At 42.0% G+C, this 16,289-nt stretch overlaps 1 protein-coding gene across 4 annotated transcripts in view; it reads left to right on the top strand.

Moving 5' to 3' along the window:
- Pcsk5 (proprotein convertase subtilisin/kexin type 5) overlaps nt 1-16,289 on the top strand; it is a 434,887-nt gene that overhangs the window by 248,747 nt on the left and 169,851 nt on the right. For all 4 annotated transcript variants that reach the window (XM_076560923.1, XM_076560919.1, XM_006995970.4 and 1 more), the window contains exons 11-12: nt 5,333-5,450; nt 6,338-6,526. In XM_076560923.1, the coding sequence (XP_076417038.1) occupies nt 5,333-5,450; nt 6,338-6,526 (307 nt within the window). The remainder of the gene's footprint in view (nt 1-5,332; nt 5,451-6,337; nt 6,527-16,289) is intronic.

Raw genomic sequence — 16,289 nt, 5'->3', positions numbered from 1 at the left:
GGTGAATGGTCTGTCCAATAATGATGATATATTCCCCAGGACATGGAACTTTTAATTTTGAAGTCAAGATAGAAGCTAGGCATGGTGGAGCATGCCTTGAGTCCTAGCACTTAGGAGACAGAAGCAGTCAGATCTCTGAGTTCAAGGCCACCCTGGTCTACAAAGCAAGTGTTTAAACAGCCAGGGCTATGCAGAGAAACCCTGTCCCAGAAAGAAAGGAAAAAGAAAGAAGGAAAGAAAGAGAGAGAGAGAGAGAGAGAGAGAGAGAGAGAGAGAGAGAGAGAGAGAGAGAGGAAAGGAAGGAAGGAAGGAAGGAAGGAAGGAAGGAAGGAAGGAAGGAAGGAAGGAAGGAAGGAAGGAAGAGAAAAGAAAATCATGATAGTCCTAAGCAAACCTGGACACTTAGTCTCTTCGGAGCCCCGTCTGGAGAAAATCCTATCAAGCTTTACTAGAAGATGCCTGCTAGACCTTCCTGTTAGATTTCAGAGGCACTCATGGATAGATGCTGCTCACTCTATTTACACTGTCTGTCAATCACAGATCTGTTATCAGATTTCTTCCAGGCCCCTTACAGAACGCCTGTGTGTTGGATGTTTGCTGTGTTTTTTTGCACTGGATACCACAAAGCATTTTGCACATCTGACAGCTGGTAGCAAAAAGGCCCTCAGTCACTTCAGAAAGCTCAAAAACTTACCAAAAAAAATTGTTTTCTAAAAAAAATATTATGCCTCTTGTGCTCAGAAACATCATTTATTTTTCCTCCCTGCTGAACTTCCTATCTTTCTTTGAGATCAGGTTTTGCAGATCGCTGTCTAAAGCCATTGCTTAAATTAGCAGAATTTGCTTTCAGCTCACATGGTTACTTACTTGCATGCTCAGTGATTAGTGTCTCTCAGCACTTCTGGTCTCATCAGAAAATGGAAATACACCTGCCGGAGAGTATTATCAATCTTCCTGACTTCTCTTGTCCGTCTGACTGTTTGAAGCCAGTAAGCCTTTAGATAACCTCGAATTAAAACTCATTATGCTTCCAGAACAAGACAATTCCACTTTTTGCAAGCTGAGCTGCTTGTGAGAGGCCTTTTTATGAGGTCTCCATTCCTACCCTACACATACAAAGACATAGATGGGCACACAGACCAAAGGGACACATGTAAGTGATGTGAGTTATTTGGCCCCTGCCTCCCCCACATGCTGGAATGGAGCTGGCCCTTCTTTGCCCTACTAAGAAATAAAGTTGTTTTCTGATATATATATATTTAAGCAGCTTTGCTTCAAGATTGCCAAGGACTTTAATACACTTGCCTTGGCCCCTCAGTAACTTTATAATTATTTTCTGAATATTAACTATTGTTATATTGGAAGTGGGTGTTTGCTCTTAGGCATGGAAGTTTGTGGTTGGGATCCCTAATCTTATCCATGCTAATAATAAAAAGTTTTGTTTATTACACAGATGAGTTCTATTTGATCCTGTGAAATTACCTTCAGGCTTCCGTTTTGTTCAGAGTTTGGCATGAGGTACATGATTAAATAAGTATCCTTTAGTGATAGAGTAGCCCTGCCACAGCCAGCTGTTTGCACAATGCATTTGCCACCAGGGTAAATTCCTAAACTGTGTACATTGACTCTTAAGTACCCTTCAAAAGCTATTGATAACTTCACACAAGTCAGAGGGGAAGAACCAGAATTCCTCATTCCCATCACAGCTTTCTAATAAGCAGACCTTGCCTCTGGTGAGTAAATAACTTTGTGTCTGTTCTATTTATTCAAGTCCTAAGTATTTACGTAAACCAGACACCCTGTAGCCAGCTGGAGAAACAGCACCCTGAAGTTCTGTGGTTCATCAAGGTGATAGGCAGGCAAGTGAAATCACAATGGTAGAAAGACAAAATCAGTATTTCTGTATTTGAGATGATTTTGAGTATGAAATTTTTACATTACATTTTTAAAAAATCATAGTTGCTTCCAAGCTGCTCAGTGTTACTTCCCCTCCTGACACCACAGTTTTAAACAGCTTATCTGTCCCATACATTCACTGTCTAATTATTTCCTCATCAGTATTACCAATAAAACAGATAATGGCCTATCAAGCTGCACGGAGTTGATGCACTGCCAACAAGAAAAATAAACAGATAAAAAAATTAACATCATATTTTTCTTCAGCTGTATTACCATGTCCATAGATAGATGCACAATTCTGAGTATCTCCAAATATTAAAAATCTCCATTACTAACTCAGTGGTTAACTTTCGTTGGCCTACTCCAGTTTTCACATTTATTAAGCCTAGTCTAATGTTTTCTTCTGTGCGCTGGGGCTCCTCAGCCTCCTTCCTTTATATCTATTTTGAGGGCTTCATGAAGAGACCATGGCCCTAGAGGGTAGGAATGGAATTGGAAGAGGAAACAACTTTATAGCCTTCATAAGGACTTGAGGTGCTTTCCCACTTAACCCAAGAGGTTGCTCGACAGGTGTGAAGTGTTGGTGATATTTCATGACCCTTTTTGTTAAGTTCTGTTGTAATGGGTGTTAGCTGGACAGGTATGGGTTGAGGGGATACACAGGAGCAGGCGAAATGTAGCTGAACTAGGTTCCAGTGCTCCAGTTTTGAACTTCACCAGCAGAACCTTGCTCTCCCTAACATGCTCCCCTTCAGACCCTCAACATACCAATCAAGTCTTCAGTCTTTATACTGAACTGAACTAAGATGGTAAGTTGGGCTAGTTTAGAACCAACAGGATGGGGCATACTTGACAGAGGTAGAAGACTTAGCATAACACTGTTGATAAAAGCTCAGCTTCCCCAGGGAAGGAAAACCCTGTAGACTATGTGTAATAAAAATGATACTGGCCTGTGGGTGATGGTTAAAGAAGAATGGAGAATTCGCAAAGGATCTCCATCACTTCCTTAAGCCTGACCTTCATTGAGAGTCCTTTCCAAAAAAAAATCTTGTTGATGAGTTTGCAATAATAATTGTCCATATTTATGGGAAGAGTGTAGCATTTTAATACATGAATATAATGAGTATGAATCAAAACAGGATAATTGAGATTCTTCTGCCTTCTTATTATCGTTTTGTTTGGAGAGCCTGGGGCCCCCTCCCCCTTATAAAACACATTATAGGTTAGTATAAAGTGTAGTCCCTGACTGTGACTAGAGTACTAAAATTAGGTTCTCCTGTTAGCTCTTTTACCTCCCATTCTCCATCCTCCCTGCCCTCATCCTTCACATGCATTCTGACTTGGCATTTCTCTTACATTTGATATTCCTCTTTATCTATTTGATAACTTTATATGGTATTGTGTAACTGAAGCAAAATATCAGAATTGTTCATAGGAATTACCAGTTTTGTTGAGGTTACCAATGACATTTGCTTGTATTCTTTCCCCAGTATACTTAAGACATTTTACAATGAACTTACTTTTTAATGAAGAAAAATATTTTAGGAGAAAGTCATAAATAATAAAGGTTGCAAATGTATATATATTAGAAATTCCTACATGCGCCCTTGCCATAGAAAAGTGGATTTATTTTTATATGTTTGGTATGGTCTGTCTAGCTCAGCACCTGGTAACAAAATAATGTGTAAGTTTTCTCACCTGGGATATATAATAATACTCAGTGAGCCATGACAGGATCCATCATAATATTCACAAATAAGGAAATTGTGGGAAAAATATTTTATTTTTTTGCTGAGTATTATATAATTATCAAACAGCATGAATCAAACTATTGCTGAGTTCTAGTATGATTTTTCTTTTTTATATGCTCTAATTTCCAAAGTTCCCATGAAATCTGTAAAGGAGCATCAGAACACTTCCTCCACTGAACATTTTACAATGAAGCTTGAGTACAAGGACACATAATGACTGATGAGTTAATATCAATTCAGTTAGCAATACAGTTTTAAAGCACTCTGCCTTGTGCAGTGCCTGTCACACAGAGACCCAGAGGGATGGAAGAGGGACAGAGTGGTCAAGGGATGAAGGGTGGACAGAGGGTGAGCAGAAAGGAAGATGGTTCAGTTTACAGGACTACAAGGAAGAAGACGGTGGACAACGGTTGGATTTCAGTAAATCTGTTGACTTTGTATTGATCTAAGAAGACTTTAGGAAGTAGGTGGACCAGCTTTGTGTTTGGGAGCTCAGAGCAGGCAGAGCTTCATTCTGTGCCAAGAGAGAATATGGAAAGTTAGAACAAGGGCTTTATATAGGAAAAGTCAGTAAGGCTAAGGGTCCAAGCTTTCACCAGACACTAGAACAGAGAGGCTTCCCAGGAGCAAGGGATCAGTGAGGAGGCTGCTTTCAAATTCGCACAGTGTGGTATTCTAAAGAATTGTGGAATTTAAGCAACCCATAGACATGGGAAGCTATGAGATTTTTGTATAAGATAGTTAATGCAATAATAAAAAAATGTTTTAGGCAAATCAGTTATAAGATTAACTTTGTGTTGGCTCTAAAGATACAAGTGTGGTTTAATACAAAATGGAGATTTTTAAGTATTCAACAGGGATCTCAAAGTATTTTTAGAAGGAACTGAACATGTAGGTTTTGCTGCACCATCAGTAAAATAATTCTGTATTTAACTGACATTGCAGAGACAGTATATCACATGCATGTCTAGATCAGCATATATTCTAATTGAAAACTAATGGATTTGAAGACAAGAAACTAGCATAAAAGTCTAGAAGCCTCCAAATATTTTATGCACATAATTTAATGAATTTTATATGCTAAAAGAAAGAGAATAATTTATGCCTTTGGGCATATTTAACCTAATTGCTAGAGATGTCAGAAAATTGATATTTCTTTCATGTACACTGAGAAATTGTGTACATTATCATTTTCCTTTAAGACTATTAGTAATTTTATCTCATAAGACAATGATGTCATCATTTTCAATACAAATGGTTAAGTGGGGTCTTGGATCAAAATAATATGGCTTGGAATCAAGCTCAACCACTGACTCACTGGTCAGTTTGGACAAGTGTCTCTCTGTGCCGTGGTTTCTTCATCCATGAGTGATGACAGTAATCACATAAACATCACCAGATTGTTGAGAGGACTAAATATAATATGTATACTAGTGTTTAACATGTGGGAACAAGTCATAAATGGCCATTGTATTGCTAGTAATATTACAGAATCAATGAATGATCCACACCGATCTTGTTTTCTTATTGTGATTATTTGGTTTGCTTTTCAAGTCTTGCTGGAAAGATAGTCAGGATCCCCCAGGTTGTGTCTGGGGTGTCTGTTGAATGTCACAGTGAGTCAGTGTGGGTAGCAGCTGATCTAACCACAGTAAAGCTGACCTGCCTCTTGCCTTCCACAGTGAGCCACCTATATGGATTTGGACTGATGGATGCAGAAGCCATGGTGATGGAGGCGGAGAAGTGGACAACCGTTCCTCAACAGCACGTGTGTGTGGAAAGCACGGACCGACAAATCAGGTAATGCTTGCTGCCTGCCAGCAGCCTGGCAATACCCAAAATGAGGCCAGAGCAACTGCTGCTGAACATGAAATCTAGAAGCATATAGCTATAAAGTTGAGGTAGAATGTTATACCCAACAATCCTTCCAAGGGAAGCCCTGTGCTAGTGGGCTATCCTACATTTCCTGCATGTCAGTGTCCTTGTTTGATGAAGCAAGAATTCTTCCTATCATTATGTGCCTCAAACTTAACTACATACTACGTAGTTCTCTGAAGGGTGTTCTAAAATAGATAGCAAATGCTATTGCATATCCCTCAGAGTCGTGGAGCCTGTTCTCCAGTGTGACCTCCACACACTCAGACATTGTGTTTGTAGTGTTTACCCAGCAGTATGTGAAGTCACTGCCAGCTGCTGGATCCAAAGAACAGCATTCATCTCAGGGGCCTTTCGGGAGTTCTTGGCTTTCTCCTCAGAAACCTCTCTGCCTGGAAAACTTTGTGAACTTTATTTCTGGTTGATGATGAACACACAGCCTTATAATCCTAGGGAAATGTGTTAGTAAGCACCAAAAATGGGACAAAGTTGTGGTTTGCTTTGGTTTGGTTTTAAATTTTTTCCCCACTCACCTCTTTCACGGCACAGAGTAAGAAAGCAAAAATAAAGGGGAGGGGAAAGTTAACCAGTATTTATTTTCTCAGCACATATTACAAGCAAAAGACCTTTGGCTCCCTGTCACTTGCATCTTTCCCTTTAAGTGATCCAGTCCTTTGTGTGACAGGCACTGTTGTCCCTTAATATCCAGTGAGCAGCTGCTGCCCGTGTTGTGCTCTCGTTTCAGGCTCTTGGTCCACTCACCTGACTTCTGCTATGTGTTTTGTTCATCCCCTTCCTCTCTCTCCTGCCAGGACCATTCGCCCCAACAGTGCGGTGCGTTCCATCTACAAAGCCTCAGGCTGCTCGGATAATCCCAACCATCATGTCAATTACCTGGAGCATGTAGTTGTGCGTATTACCATCACACACCCTCGGAGGGGAGACCTGGCCATCTACCTGACCTCACCCTCAGGAACCAGATCCCAGCTTTTGGCCAACAGGTACATTGAGGGCCTCTGCCTACCAGGGTGGGGAACAGCCATACTTGCTATTCTTCAAGGTAGGTAGAAAGAGCTGCTCTTTATGCCTATCCTGGGGACCAATTGAGTGGCCCTTTGGATGCCGTTCTCTCTTAGCACCTAAGGAAGGTAGGAAGCTGCCTAGCATCCATAAACAGGAAAGGGTGGCATTCTGTAGTTGGGTACCAAAAGGGTTCTGCAGAGAAAGTTGAAGGCCATTTGTTCTTTATTCTAAAGAGGAATTGCAGAGCACTGAGACACAACCCTATCACGTGTCTAAGGACATTTCACACAAATGAACTTCACTCACCGTAAGACTGTGAAGGGGAAGGCAACAGTAAGAACACTAGTCGATGAGAGTAAGTGGGAACCCCGACTCTGAGATCTTCAAGTACGTTCCATTTCTGTGCGTGGACTCCCTGTGTTCTTCTCATAAAACCCACCCCTTCCTTCTAGCCATGGGGAACCCCCACCCCCACCCACCCAGGAGAGGGGGTGTCTTGGCCCGAAGCGTCTTAAGGAGTTGCTCTCTGGGTATCTCCTTCTGAGTCCTGAAGACATGTGCCATCAGAAAGCAGTAGCAAGACTAGAGAGAGCTGGAGGCACTGAGAAGTAGAAAAGATGTCATGAAATGCAGTCATCTACAGCTCCCCCTAAACTGTTCTGAGGAGCTGGCCCTTTCAAAGTGCACCCCATGCAGAGCCACCATGGCACTTCTGCCATTCTTGTGCTTAACACTGGGAACATCCCTCCTACCTAGGCAGCTAAAGAAAGATGGTTTCTTCTGCCAGTCTTTCCGTCTGACAGAGTCCAAGGACTCCATTTTGTTACAGGAAACCACTCCTCAGTATCTCTTAGTTTTTGACTTAGTGTCTTTGACTTGCAACCTGTCAGCTTAACCCTAATTCAAAGCACAGTCCCAGCATGGAAAGCTTAGAACAGAGTGTGGGACAGGGGAACAGACACACCGTGGCACAAAAAGAGGTAAAGAGGTGAAGAAAAGCCCTGCTGTGCCCTTGGAGTCCTTCAGGTTGGTCTGCAAGACAATTCTTTGCCTCGAGGAAGAAGTGAATATGTCAGGATTTGAAGGCTGGAGACGTCTGTGTGCCCAAGATTATTCCTAAGAACAGTGAACAGTTGCCATACCAGACATTCAGCCTATGTTTTGAAACGTGGAGATTCTTAGCTGAGTGTGGTGGCACTCCCCACCTGTAACACTAACTCCAGCAAGGCTGAGATCAGAGAATTGTGAGTTCAAAGCCAGCGTGGGCTGCATAGCAAGAACTTGTCTCAATAATAGATAGATGATAGATAGATAGATAGATAGATAGATAGATAGATAGATAGATAGATAGATAGATAGATAGAAAGAAACAAAATAGATCACTTAAAGCAAAGATTACAGTTAAAAAATAGGAATTAAAATTTTAAAGCAAGGCCCTTAGAGATCACTCATACTCCTCTGGTGGCAGAAGTTTTCCATCTCATCTGTCCTCGCCCTCCTTGCTAGCTTGCTAACCGGGCTGCCACTGTGGAAAACTCTCTATGGTCTTTTTGGTCTTGGTTTGATTTTTTTTTAAAGACAGGATCTCACTGTGTAGCCATAGCTGGCCTGAAAGTTATTATGTAGACTGGGCAAGCCTTGAACTCAGAGATCCTGAGATCCTGCCTGTGCCTCAGGAGTGCTCGGATTAAACGTGTGAGCCACCATGCTCATCTTCCCCAAGGCTTTTGAAGCTGGCTCTCTGCCCAGGTTTTACTCACGGCCCACCACAGAGGCAAAAGTGTTAGAAGCTTAGACCCTCGGGGCTCTTTGTAGGCCATTGTCCTGTGATGCTTCCCCCAGGCTCTCATTTTCCTTGACATTTCACTGAGAAATTTGTTCACAAATGCTCAGCCATTGACCACTGCGGTCCCTGGACAGTCTGGTTTCTACAAAGTGCTGTACATGGCAGTTACATCTGCGTGGGCTGTCTGGAGCCCCTTGATGCCTCCCCGACCCCACTGACGGGCAGCTCCTGTGGTGAACAGCTGTTGGGAAGAGAATGGTTTGCCCAAGCAGCTGCAGGTGCTAAGTGCTGGAAAGCGATCAGCGGCATTCAGAACTCCAGGCCAGTCTGAGCTTTGTGCCCCATTAGCCCAGCATGTAGGCTCTCCTGGCCAGCCACTGTTGGTGATTTAGCGGGTTGGAGCTCCGGGTCACCAGAACTATCCTGGGGTGGACAAATGGCCATTTCTTAACCTCTTCTTCTTTTACCATCCCTGCCTCTTGGCCACTATCACCTGCCTACCCAAAAGCCAAACTGTGACTTCAGAGCACATGGCTTACTCCAAAGACAATCTGGAGGTCAGACTGGAGGGTCGGAGGAAAAGCTGGTGGGTCTGGAGTCCTTTGAAAACTCATAGACGAGAGAACTTTCAAATACTGTGCACAAATACTGTGCACAAAGTTTCCAAACAAAACCTTGTCTCACCAAATTCTTCTATCAACTCTACTTGTTAGAATTATGAACAGCTCCTCTCCAAACTGCCCCCTCCCATCAAACTGCATTTTAGGCTTAGTTTAATTTTTTCCAGTTTTTGGCCTCAAAATGAAAGCTTAAACTTTGCCTCCTTTCCTAAATTTGATTATGGAAATGTATCTCTGCTTCTAATTATAGTCTCAAGTAGAGAGGTTACATTTTGTAGTCTGCAAGACCCCATAATTGTGCATGAAATGTAGTAATTATGCTTTAATCATTTTTGTCATTGTCCTCCCTGGAAAACTGTTGACATTGGTAGACATCGTGGAGTATAAATGCATTTGTGACTTGCAGTTAAAACGCTACGTTTGCAACAATCTTGCTGCCTTCCCTCAGAGCAAGCCTTTAAATTTATACAGAACTGGCTTTCCCTAACTCCACTGATGCCTGTCTTTGAATCTAGTAAGTTTCCTCATGAAATAGATGTAGTTGTATCTGCCTCCCAGGCTTGGTGAAAGTGTTCAGTAAGATAATGTACAGTGCATCCTTAGCTCTGGGCCTAGCATGTAAGCATTTAACAAGCAGTACCCTGCTTTCACTGTGCTTCTCAAAACACCCAGCCAGGGGTCTTATCAAACCCAGATGCCTGAGCCCTGCTCACAGGTTCTGATTCTGTGGTTCTGGGGTGAAGTTAAGAAGCCCCATTTCTAGTAAGCTAGCTGAGATGAGATCTACCAACCCATAGACCACCCTCAACCCCAATTTAAAAGATTACCCAGATTTTCTTCGTTCTGTGTTACAAAATATCTTATATGTGGTATTGTCCCAGATGCTGTGCAAGTAATTTACAAAGGCATTTATAATGCAAAACAGACTCCTGCATAAGAACCATATACTCTATAATGAAGTCAGTCTTCTGCAAGATGAGGCACTCCATATACCCACAAAAGGGGGTGTGTTTCAGGGGACTTGATACTATACTTGTTGAAACTTGACATTTAAAGGGGAAAATTCCATTTAAATATTCTAAACCACTCTCTCTAGCACCAATACCAAAACAGTTTGTTTTAGAAAAATTTGTTTTAGCTATTTTTAATTGTGTGTGTGTGTGTGTGTGTGTGTGTATGTGTGTGTGTGTGTGTGTGTGTGTGTACATGTGCACATGAGTACAGGTGCCCATAGAAGCCAGAGATGTTAGATCCCCTGGAGTTGGAGTTACAAGTGATTGTGAGCCACATGGGTGCTGGCACCTATCTAGGGTCCTCCAAGAGAGCAGTAAGTGCTCTTAACTGCTGAACCAGCTCTCCAGCCCCCCAAAACATTTCTTAAGTACTTGAAGTAAGAAAAAGAAGGAACCAAATAGTGTGTTTTAAATACCCAGTATCATAAACAATCGGTTATACTTGAGCTCGGTGGGAGCTTGGAGTTGCCAATAAGCTCTACCCTAAACTGTGACAAAGCACTTACAAAGTAAAAGAGGAGAGAAAGCCCTTGCAAGAACACAGGCTGATGCTGGACTACAGTGATAAATCCTGTTTGAATAGTAGATGGTGATTCTGAAATTAAGACCATTTACAGTCTCAGAAACAATTATAATGCATGGTTGCCAGTACTCATAAAATGCCTTTTATTTAGCTGCCACACCTTCTTGGAAGCATGTTGTAGCTGTGATATATTGACTAGACTCTTAAATGAAAGGAAGGAAAAAAAAATCTCATGCTAATTATATGAGTTATTTCCTGATGTGCTACACATAATGGCAGGCTCTTCTAGCAGGCTTCATCCAAAGTAATTAGTTTGAAAACCACTCACAAGCATAGGGCTGGGGCACCATCTTAATAAGTGGGTGTAATTTGTGCCAGTTGCACCTATCATTTCACTGAGCCCACAATTAGGAAGTCAATCGTGACAGAACTGACTTCTCTATAACAGAAAAGGTCTGGACATGGTGCTAATCGACTCTGGCTTTTAGTGCACCGGCTCTGTCTTATTAACATGTTATCCACACTGACAATGTGGTAGCATCTTCTGTCTCTACTGGCACAGCACAGGTATGCAAAGTGTGCATTAGACCTCTGGGTTGCTTAAGGGAAAGCCCCCAATTAGAATCTCTTTAACAGAAAGCCTTGGTTTTGCACCTGAATATTTTATGGACAAATACACTCCCTGAAATGTCAAGCTAATCTACAAGCTGCATCAACTTTTCCTACTTTAAAAAGAAAAGATTAAAAGACATGCAGTTTTAATTACAATGCTAAAAGACAAAAATTATCAAAATATGAATCAAAATCAGAGTATGGAGTTACATGTCCCCATTAAAACTACTGCTGCTTATGAAGGCCAAGATGAGACCAATGCGCATGCCCAGTTAGCTGACACAACAGTCCTGTCTGTCTTTTTCCTTATCAGCTCTCTGCAGAATGTCAAAGTGTGTCTAGCTGCATTTTCATTCCTTAACGTTTAGATTCACATGAAATTAATGGACATCCCAAGTCTGTAAAGTGACGAGGCCAGGAGAGTGCCTAACCATATACACATAGACAAAGCAAATACATATCTCAACTTTCAAACAGTTACTTGAATTTGATATTACAAGTATCTCTACTTGGCATCAATTCTTCGTTCCAAATGGGATCTGAAAATGATCAGCAGCAAGGGATTGATTTCAAGAAAGGACCACAAGGAAGGAACATAGAGCCTGCCAATCCAGCCGGCCAGTAACTGACCCCTAAGCAATTAAAAGTTGACTGAGGTTTTGGAAGCAAGTCAGTGGCCTCAGATCTCCTTTAGCAAGTTTTGATATGAGACTGTGAGCCAAATGTCCTTGTTGCTTGAATTGCTAAATGGTCTTTTTATTTTTTTTTAAAAAAAAAAAAAAAAAAAAAAAAAAGCTCAAAGCCTGACATTGGGGTGAATGCTGAAAGATCAGAGAGTCAGAGAGACAAAGGAACAAGCCACTTCTTACCTCCAAGACTCCTCAGCCTGAAAAGCTTTCCTCAGCTGAAAGACTTTAGTTCCTGTCTCCTCACGCCTTATATACCTTTCTCCACCCACCATATCACTTCCTTTTTAGTTCTGGGATTAAAGGCATGTGACTTCCCAAGCAAAGGCATGAGATCTCAAGTGCTAGGATTAAAGGTGTGTGATTCCCAAGTACTGGGATTAAAGGTGTGTGCCACCACTGCCTGGATCTGTTTCTCTCCTAGACTTGAGTCAATCTCATGTAGTCCAGGGTGGCTTTGAACTCACAGAAATCCAGACAGATCTCTGCCTCCTGAATGCTAGGATTATAGGTGTAGGCCACCACTCCCGGTTGTCTATGTTTAATCTAGTGGTTTGTTCTGTTCTCTGATCTTCAGACGAATTTTATTACAGTATACAATATATCACCACATGTCCTGTCTACACCGTTTGAGAATTCCTCTCAAGTTCACTCTTGGAGGGTTATTCTGTGACAGCTTACTGCAACGGTGCCCTCCAATGGCATAGTGAGCTCAACAGGTCGGAGTTAGGGCTGCAGCATAGAAGGACGGAGTCGTTCTAACTGAATTTCCCTCTCAACATACTCCCTTTGTAGCACCTGAGACAGCTCCTGGTCCCTACCTCCAAGTTGGTGCCTTTTGACAGCTTACAAACGTCCTCCTTTTAAGAGTGTTAGTCAACCACATAATGACCCGAGACGTTCTTGGCGATGTCTAGTTTTAAGCCATAAACTTGTGAAATGAGCCCTGTTGTTCAGTGGGTTATGGAATCTCCATTCACTGTATCATCCTTATTCTACTGAGGGTCAATTATTGTGAGAAAGCGCTCTTGTTTAAAAGGTACCAGAAAAGAAATCAAGCAGAGGATATGATGTGGTCCCTGTTCAGGGGCTACCAACTCTGTTCAAAGAGTTAAACTTTGTGCTCCAACAGGATGGGGAGGGCTTCACACACAGGTTGGGTTTAAGAATAATTGCCAGCCGTTCACTGCACCAGGGAAAGCCACAGAGAGTATTTGCATACTCCCCAGACCTAAGCTATCCTTTAGTAAGAGGCTCCATTGACGTCCGTTTCCTTCAGGCTTTCTGAAATTAATTATTGACCATGAGACGGTTGAAGAATGCTGCCTGGCAGCCCTTTTCTCCCTTGCAAAGGCACAGGAACACATAGGTGGTGATGTTTCCTGCCTGTTGCTTTTCTAGGAAATCTCGCTATGTCACCCACTTACCTACCCACACAGTCCAAACACATGCCACTGACCCCTGCAGCATTGGAAAGCAGCTACCATTTTGGAGGGAATCCCAAACATATTGACAGTTTTTCACTTTGTAAATCAGGTTTCTAACATTAGTCTTTAGGATGATGGGAGCAGTTCTTTTTGGTTTTCTGGAAATACACATTTTTGCCCAGAGCCGATCTACATAGAAGGCCACATAGGCACCGAGTTACTTGAATAGCCATGTGACTTCCAAATGGCAGCAACTGACCTATACACTGAGACAGTGCTAGAGTTATGTCCCCAACCTTTTGCCTCTGTGACACTCAATGTGTTCTTCTAGGTACACATAATTTTGAAGTACTAAAAGAAAAAAGCTATCCATACCCCCATTTTTTTCATTTCCAGCATGTGTTCCAACTTCACAAAATCTTCATCATCTTTGGAACATTTGTAGTCACGTCTTCGTTATCTGCTCGTGTAAATGACATGTCTTTTTTCTTATTTTTGATTTTTTTTTTTCAAGACAGGGTTTCTCTATACAGCCCTAACTGTCCTGGAACTCACTCTGTAGACCAGGCTGGCCTTGAACTCAGAGATCCACCTGCCTCTGCCTCCTAAGTCCTAGGATTAAAGGCATGAGTCACCCCCACCCAGCCTGACATGCCTATTTTATTGTACTCACTTATACATTAGTTTTTTTTAATTAAGAATTTTTTTTTCATTCATTTTACACACTAATCAAAGATCCCCCTCTTCCCTCCTCCTGCCTCCCAAGTCTCCCCCACAACCCAACCCCCCACCCCCCACAAGAAGGCAAGGCCTCCCATAGGGAGGCACATCCAGTAGAGGCAAGTCCATGCCCTTCCCACTGCCTCAAGGCTGCACGAGGTGTCCCATTATAGGTAATGGGCTCCAAAAAGCCCCCACATGCACCAGGGATGGATTCTGATTCTACCACCAGGGGGCACCCCAAGCAAATCAAGTTACACAATTGTCTCGCCATGCAGAGGGCCTAGTCCAGTCCCATGCAGGCTCCACAGCCATTGATCCAACTTTCATGAGTTCCTATTAGATTGGTTTGGTCATCTCTGCAGGTTTCCCCATCATGATCCTGATGCTCTTGCTCACAGAATCCCTCCTCTCTCTCTCTCCAGCTGGACTCCTAGAGCTCTGCCTGGTGTTTGGCTGTGGATCTCTGCATCTGCCTCCATCAGTCATTGGAGAAAAGCTCTGTGATGACAGTTAGGGGTATTCACCGGTCTGATCACTGGGGCAAGCCAGTTCAGTTCAGGCACCCTCTCCACTATTTCTAGTAGTCCAAGCTAGGGTCATCCTTAGGGGTTCCTGGCAACTTCCCTAGCACCAAATTCTCTCTATCCCCATGATAGCTCCCTCCATCAGTGTATCTCTCTCATTGCTTTCCCACTCCATCCCTGTTCCAGCACAACCATTCTATTCCCTTATGTTCTCATCACCCATCCCCTACCCTTCTGTAGGGAATCTTTTCCCATTCTGTAGGCTGTCATTTTGTCTTATTGACCATGTCCTTTGCCCTACAAAAGCTTCTCAGTTTCAAGAGGTCCCATTTATTAATTGTTGTTCTCAGTGTCTATGCTACTGGTGTTATATTTAAGAAGTGGTTTCCTGTGCCAATGCATTCAAGACTACTTCCTACTTTCTCTTCTATCAGGTTCATTAAAACTGGTTTTATGTTGAGGTCTTTGATCCACTTGGACTTGAGTTTTGTGCATGGTGACAGATACGGATCTATTTGCAATCTTCTACATGTTGACATCCAGTTATGCCAGCACCATTTGTTGAAGATGCTTTCTTTTTTCCATTGTACAGTTTTGGTTTCTTTGTCAAAAACCAGGTGTTCATAAGTATGTGGGTTAATATCAGGATCTTCAGTTCAATTCCATTGGTCCACATGTCGGTTTTTATGCCAATACCAAGCTGTTTTTATTACTGTGTCTCTATAGTAGAGCTTGATATCAGGGATGGTGATGCCTTCAGAGGTGTCTTTGTGGTACAGGATCCTTTTAGCTATCCTGGGTTTTCTGTTTTTCCAAATAAAGTTGATTATTGTTCTTTCCAGGTCTATGAAGAATTGTGTTGGGATTTTGATGGGGATTGCATTGAGTCTGTAGACTGCTTTTAGTAAGATTTCCATTTTTACTTTTAATCCTACCTATCCATGATCTCGTAGATCTTTCCATTTTTTGATAGCTTCTTCAATTTCTTTCTTCAGGTACCTAAAGTTCTTGTCATACAGGTCTTTCACTTACTTAGTTAAAGTTACCCCAAGGTATTTCATATTATTTGTGGCTATTTATACATTAGTTCTTAACACCTCTTTATTCTTGATAAAGATTCCATTAAACTTTTTGCTCTATATGTTTTGTATCCTCCACACAACACCACAGGAAATATCACTCTAATTATTTCAACTAGAAAGAAATATTTTATATAAGGGAATTAAAAACTTATGAAAAGAAATTGGAAGCACCATAAGAACTGGATCCCAGCTGGGATTCCAGATGCAACTCTAGATCAAATGAAATTAATAAGCAGAAACTTTGGCCTTTTTTTGGTTTGTTTGTTTGTTTGTTTTTGAAGCAAGGTCTCACTTGGACTCCTGGAGTTCACTGGCCTTGAACTCACAGAGATCTGCATGTCTCAGCCTTCTAAGTGTGAGAATCTTAACTTTTATGGGAATAATTCTATGAGTTTTGATAAATCTCTATTGTTGTATGACTGCACACCACTGCTTCAAGAACCCTCACTTCCAAGCATCATCCCCTGCTCTTATATTCTCTCCTCCTTAGTATCCCATGACTATTTTTTATTGTTCTTGCCTCTTCTGGAAGTTGTATGGCTTCAGTCATGTAGTACATATTCTTTGTGTCTTGCACTTTTGTGTCAAATGATGTTTGGGAAACTCACATGAGCACGTCATACTTCTCTTATTGACCAGTTTATGGGTGCTGTAAGGAGAGCTCAGAAGTTCAGAGCACTTGCACCCTTATCATAAGGACTAGAATTAGGATCCCAGCACCCATGTATCAAGCCAGATATCCCAG

This window comes from Peromyscus maniculatus, chromosome 1 (genome assembly GCF_049852395.1).
Source record: "Peromyscus maniculatus bairdii isolate BWxNUB_F1_BW_parent chromosome 1, HU_Pman_BW_mat_3.1, whole genome shotgun sequence".
NCBI lineage: Eukaryota > Metazoa > Chordata > Mammalia > Rodentia > Cricetidae > Peromyscus > Peromyscus maniculatus.
Note: the sequence above shows the minus strand (reverse complement) of the source record. Positions and strands in the feature narration are given on the sequence as shown.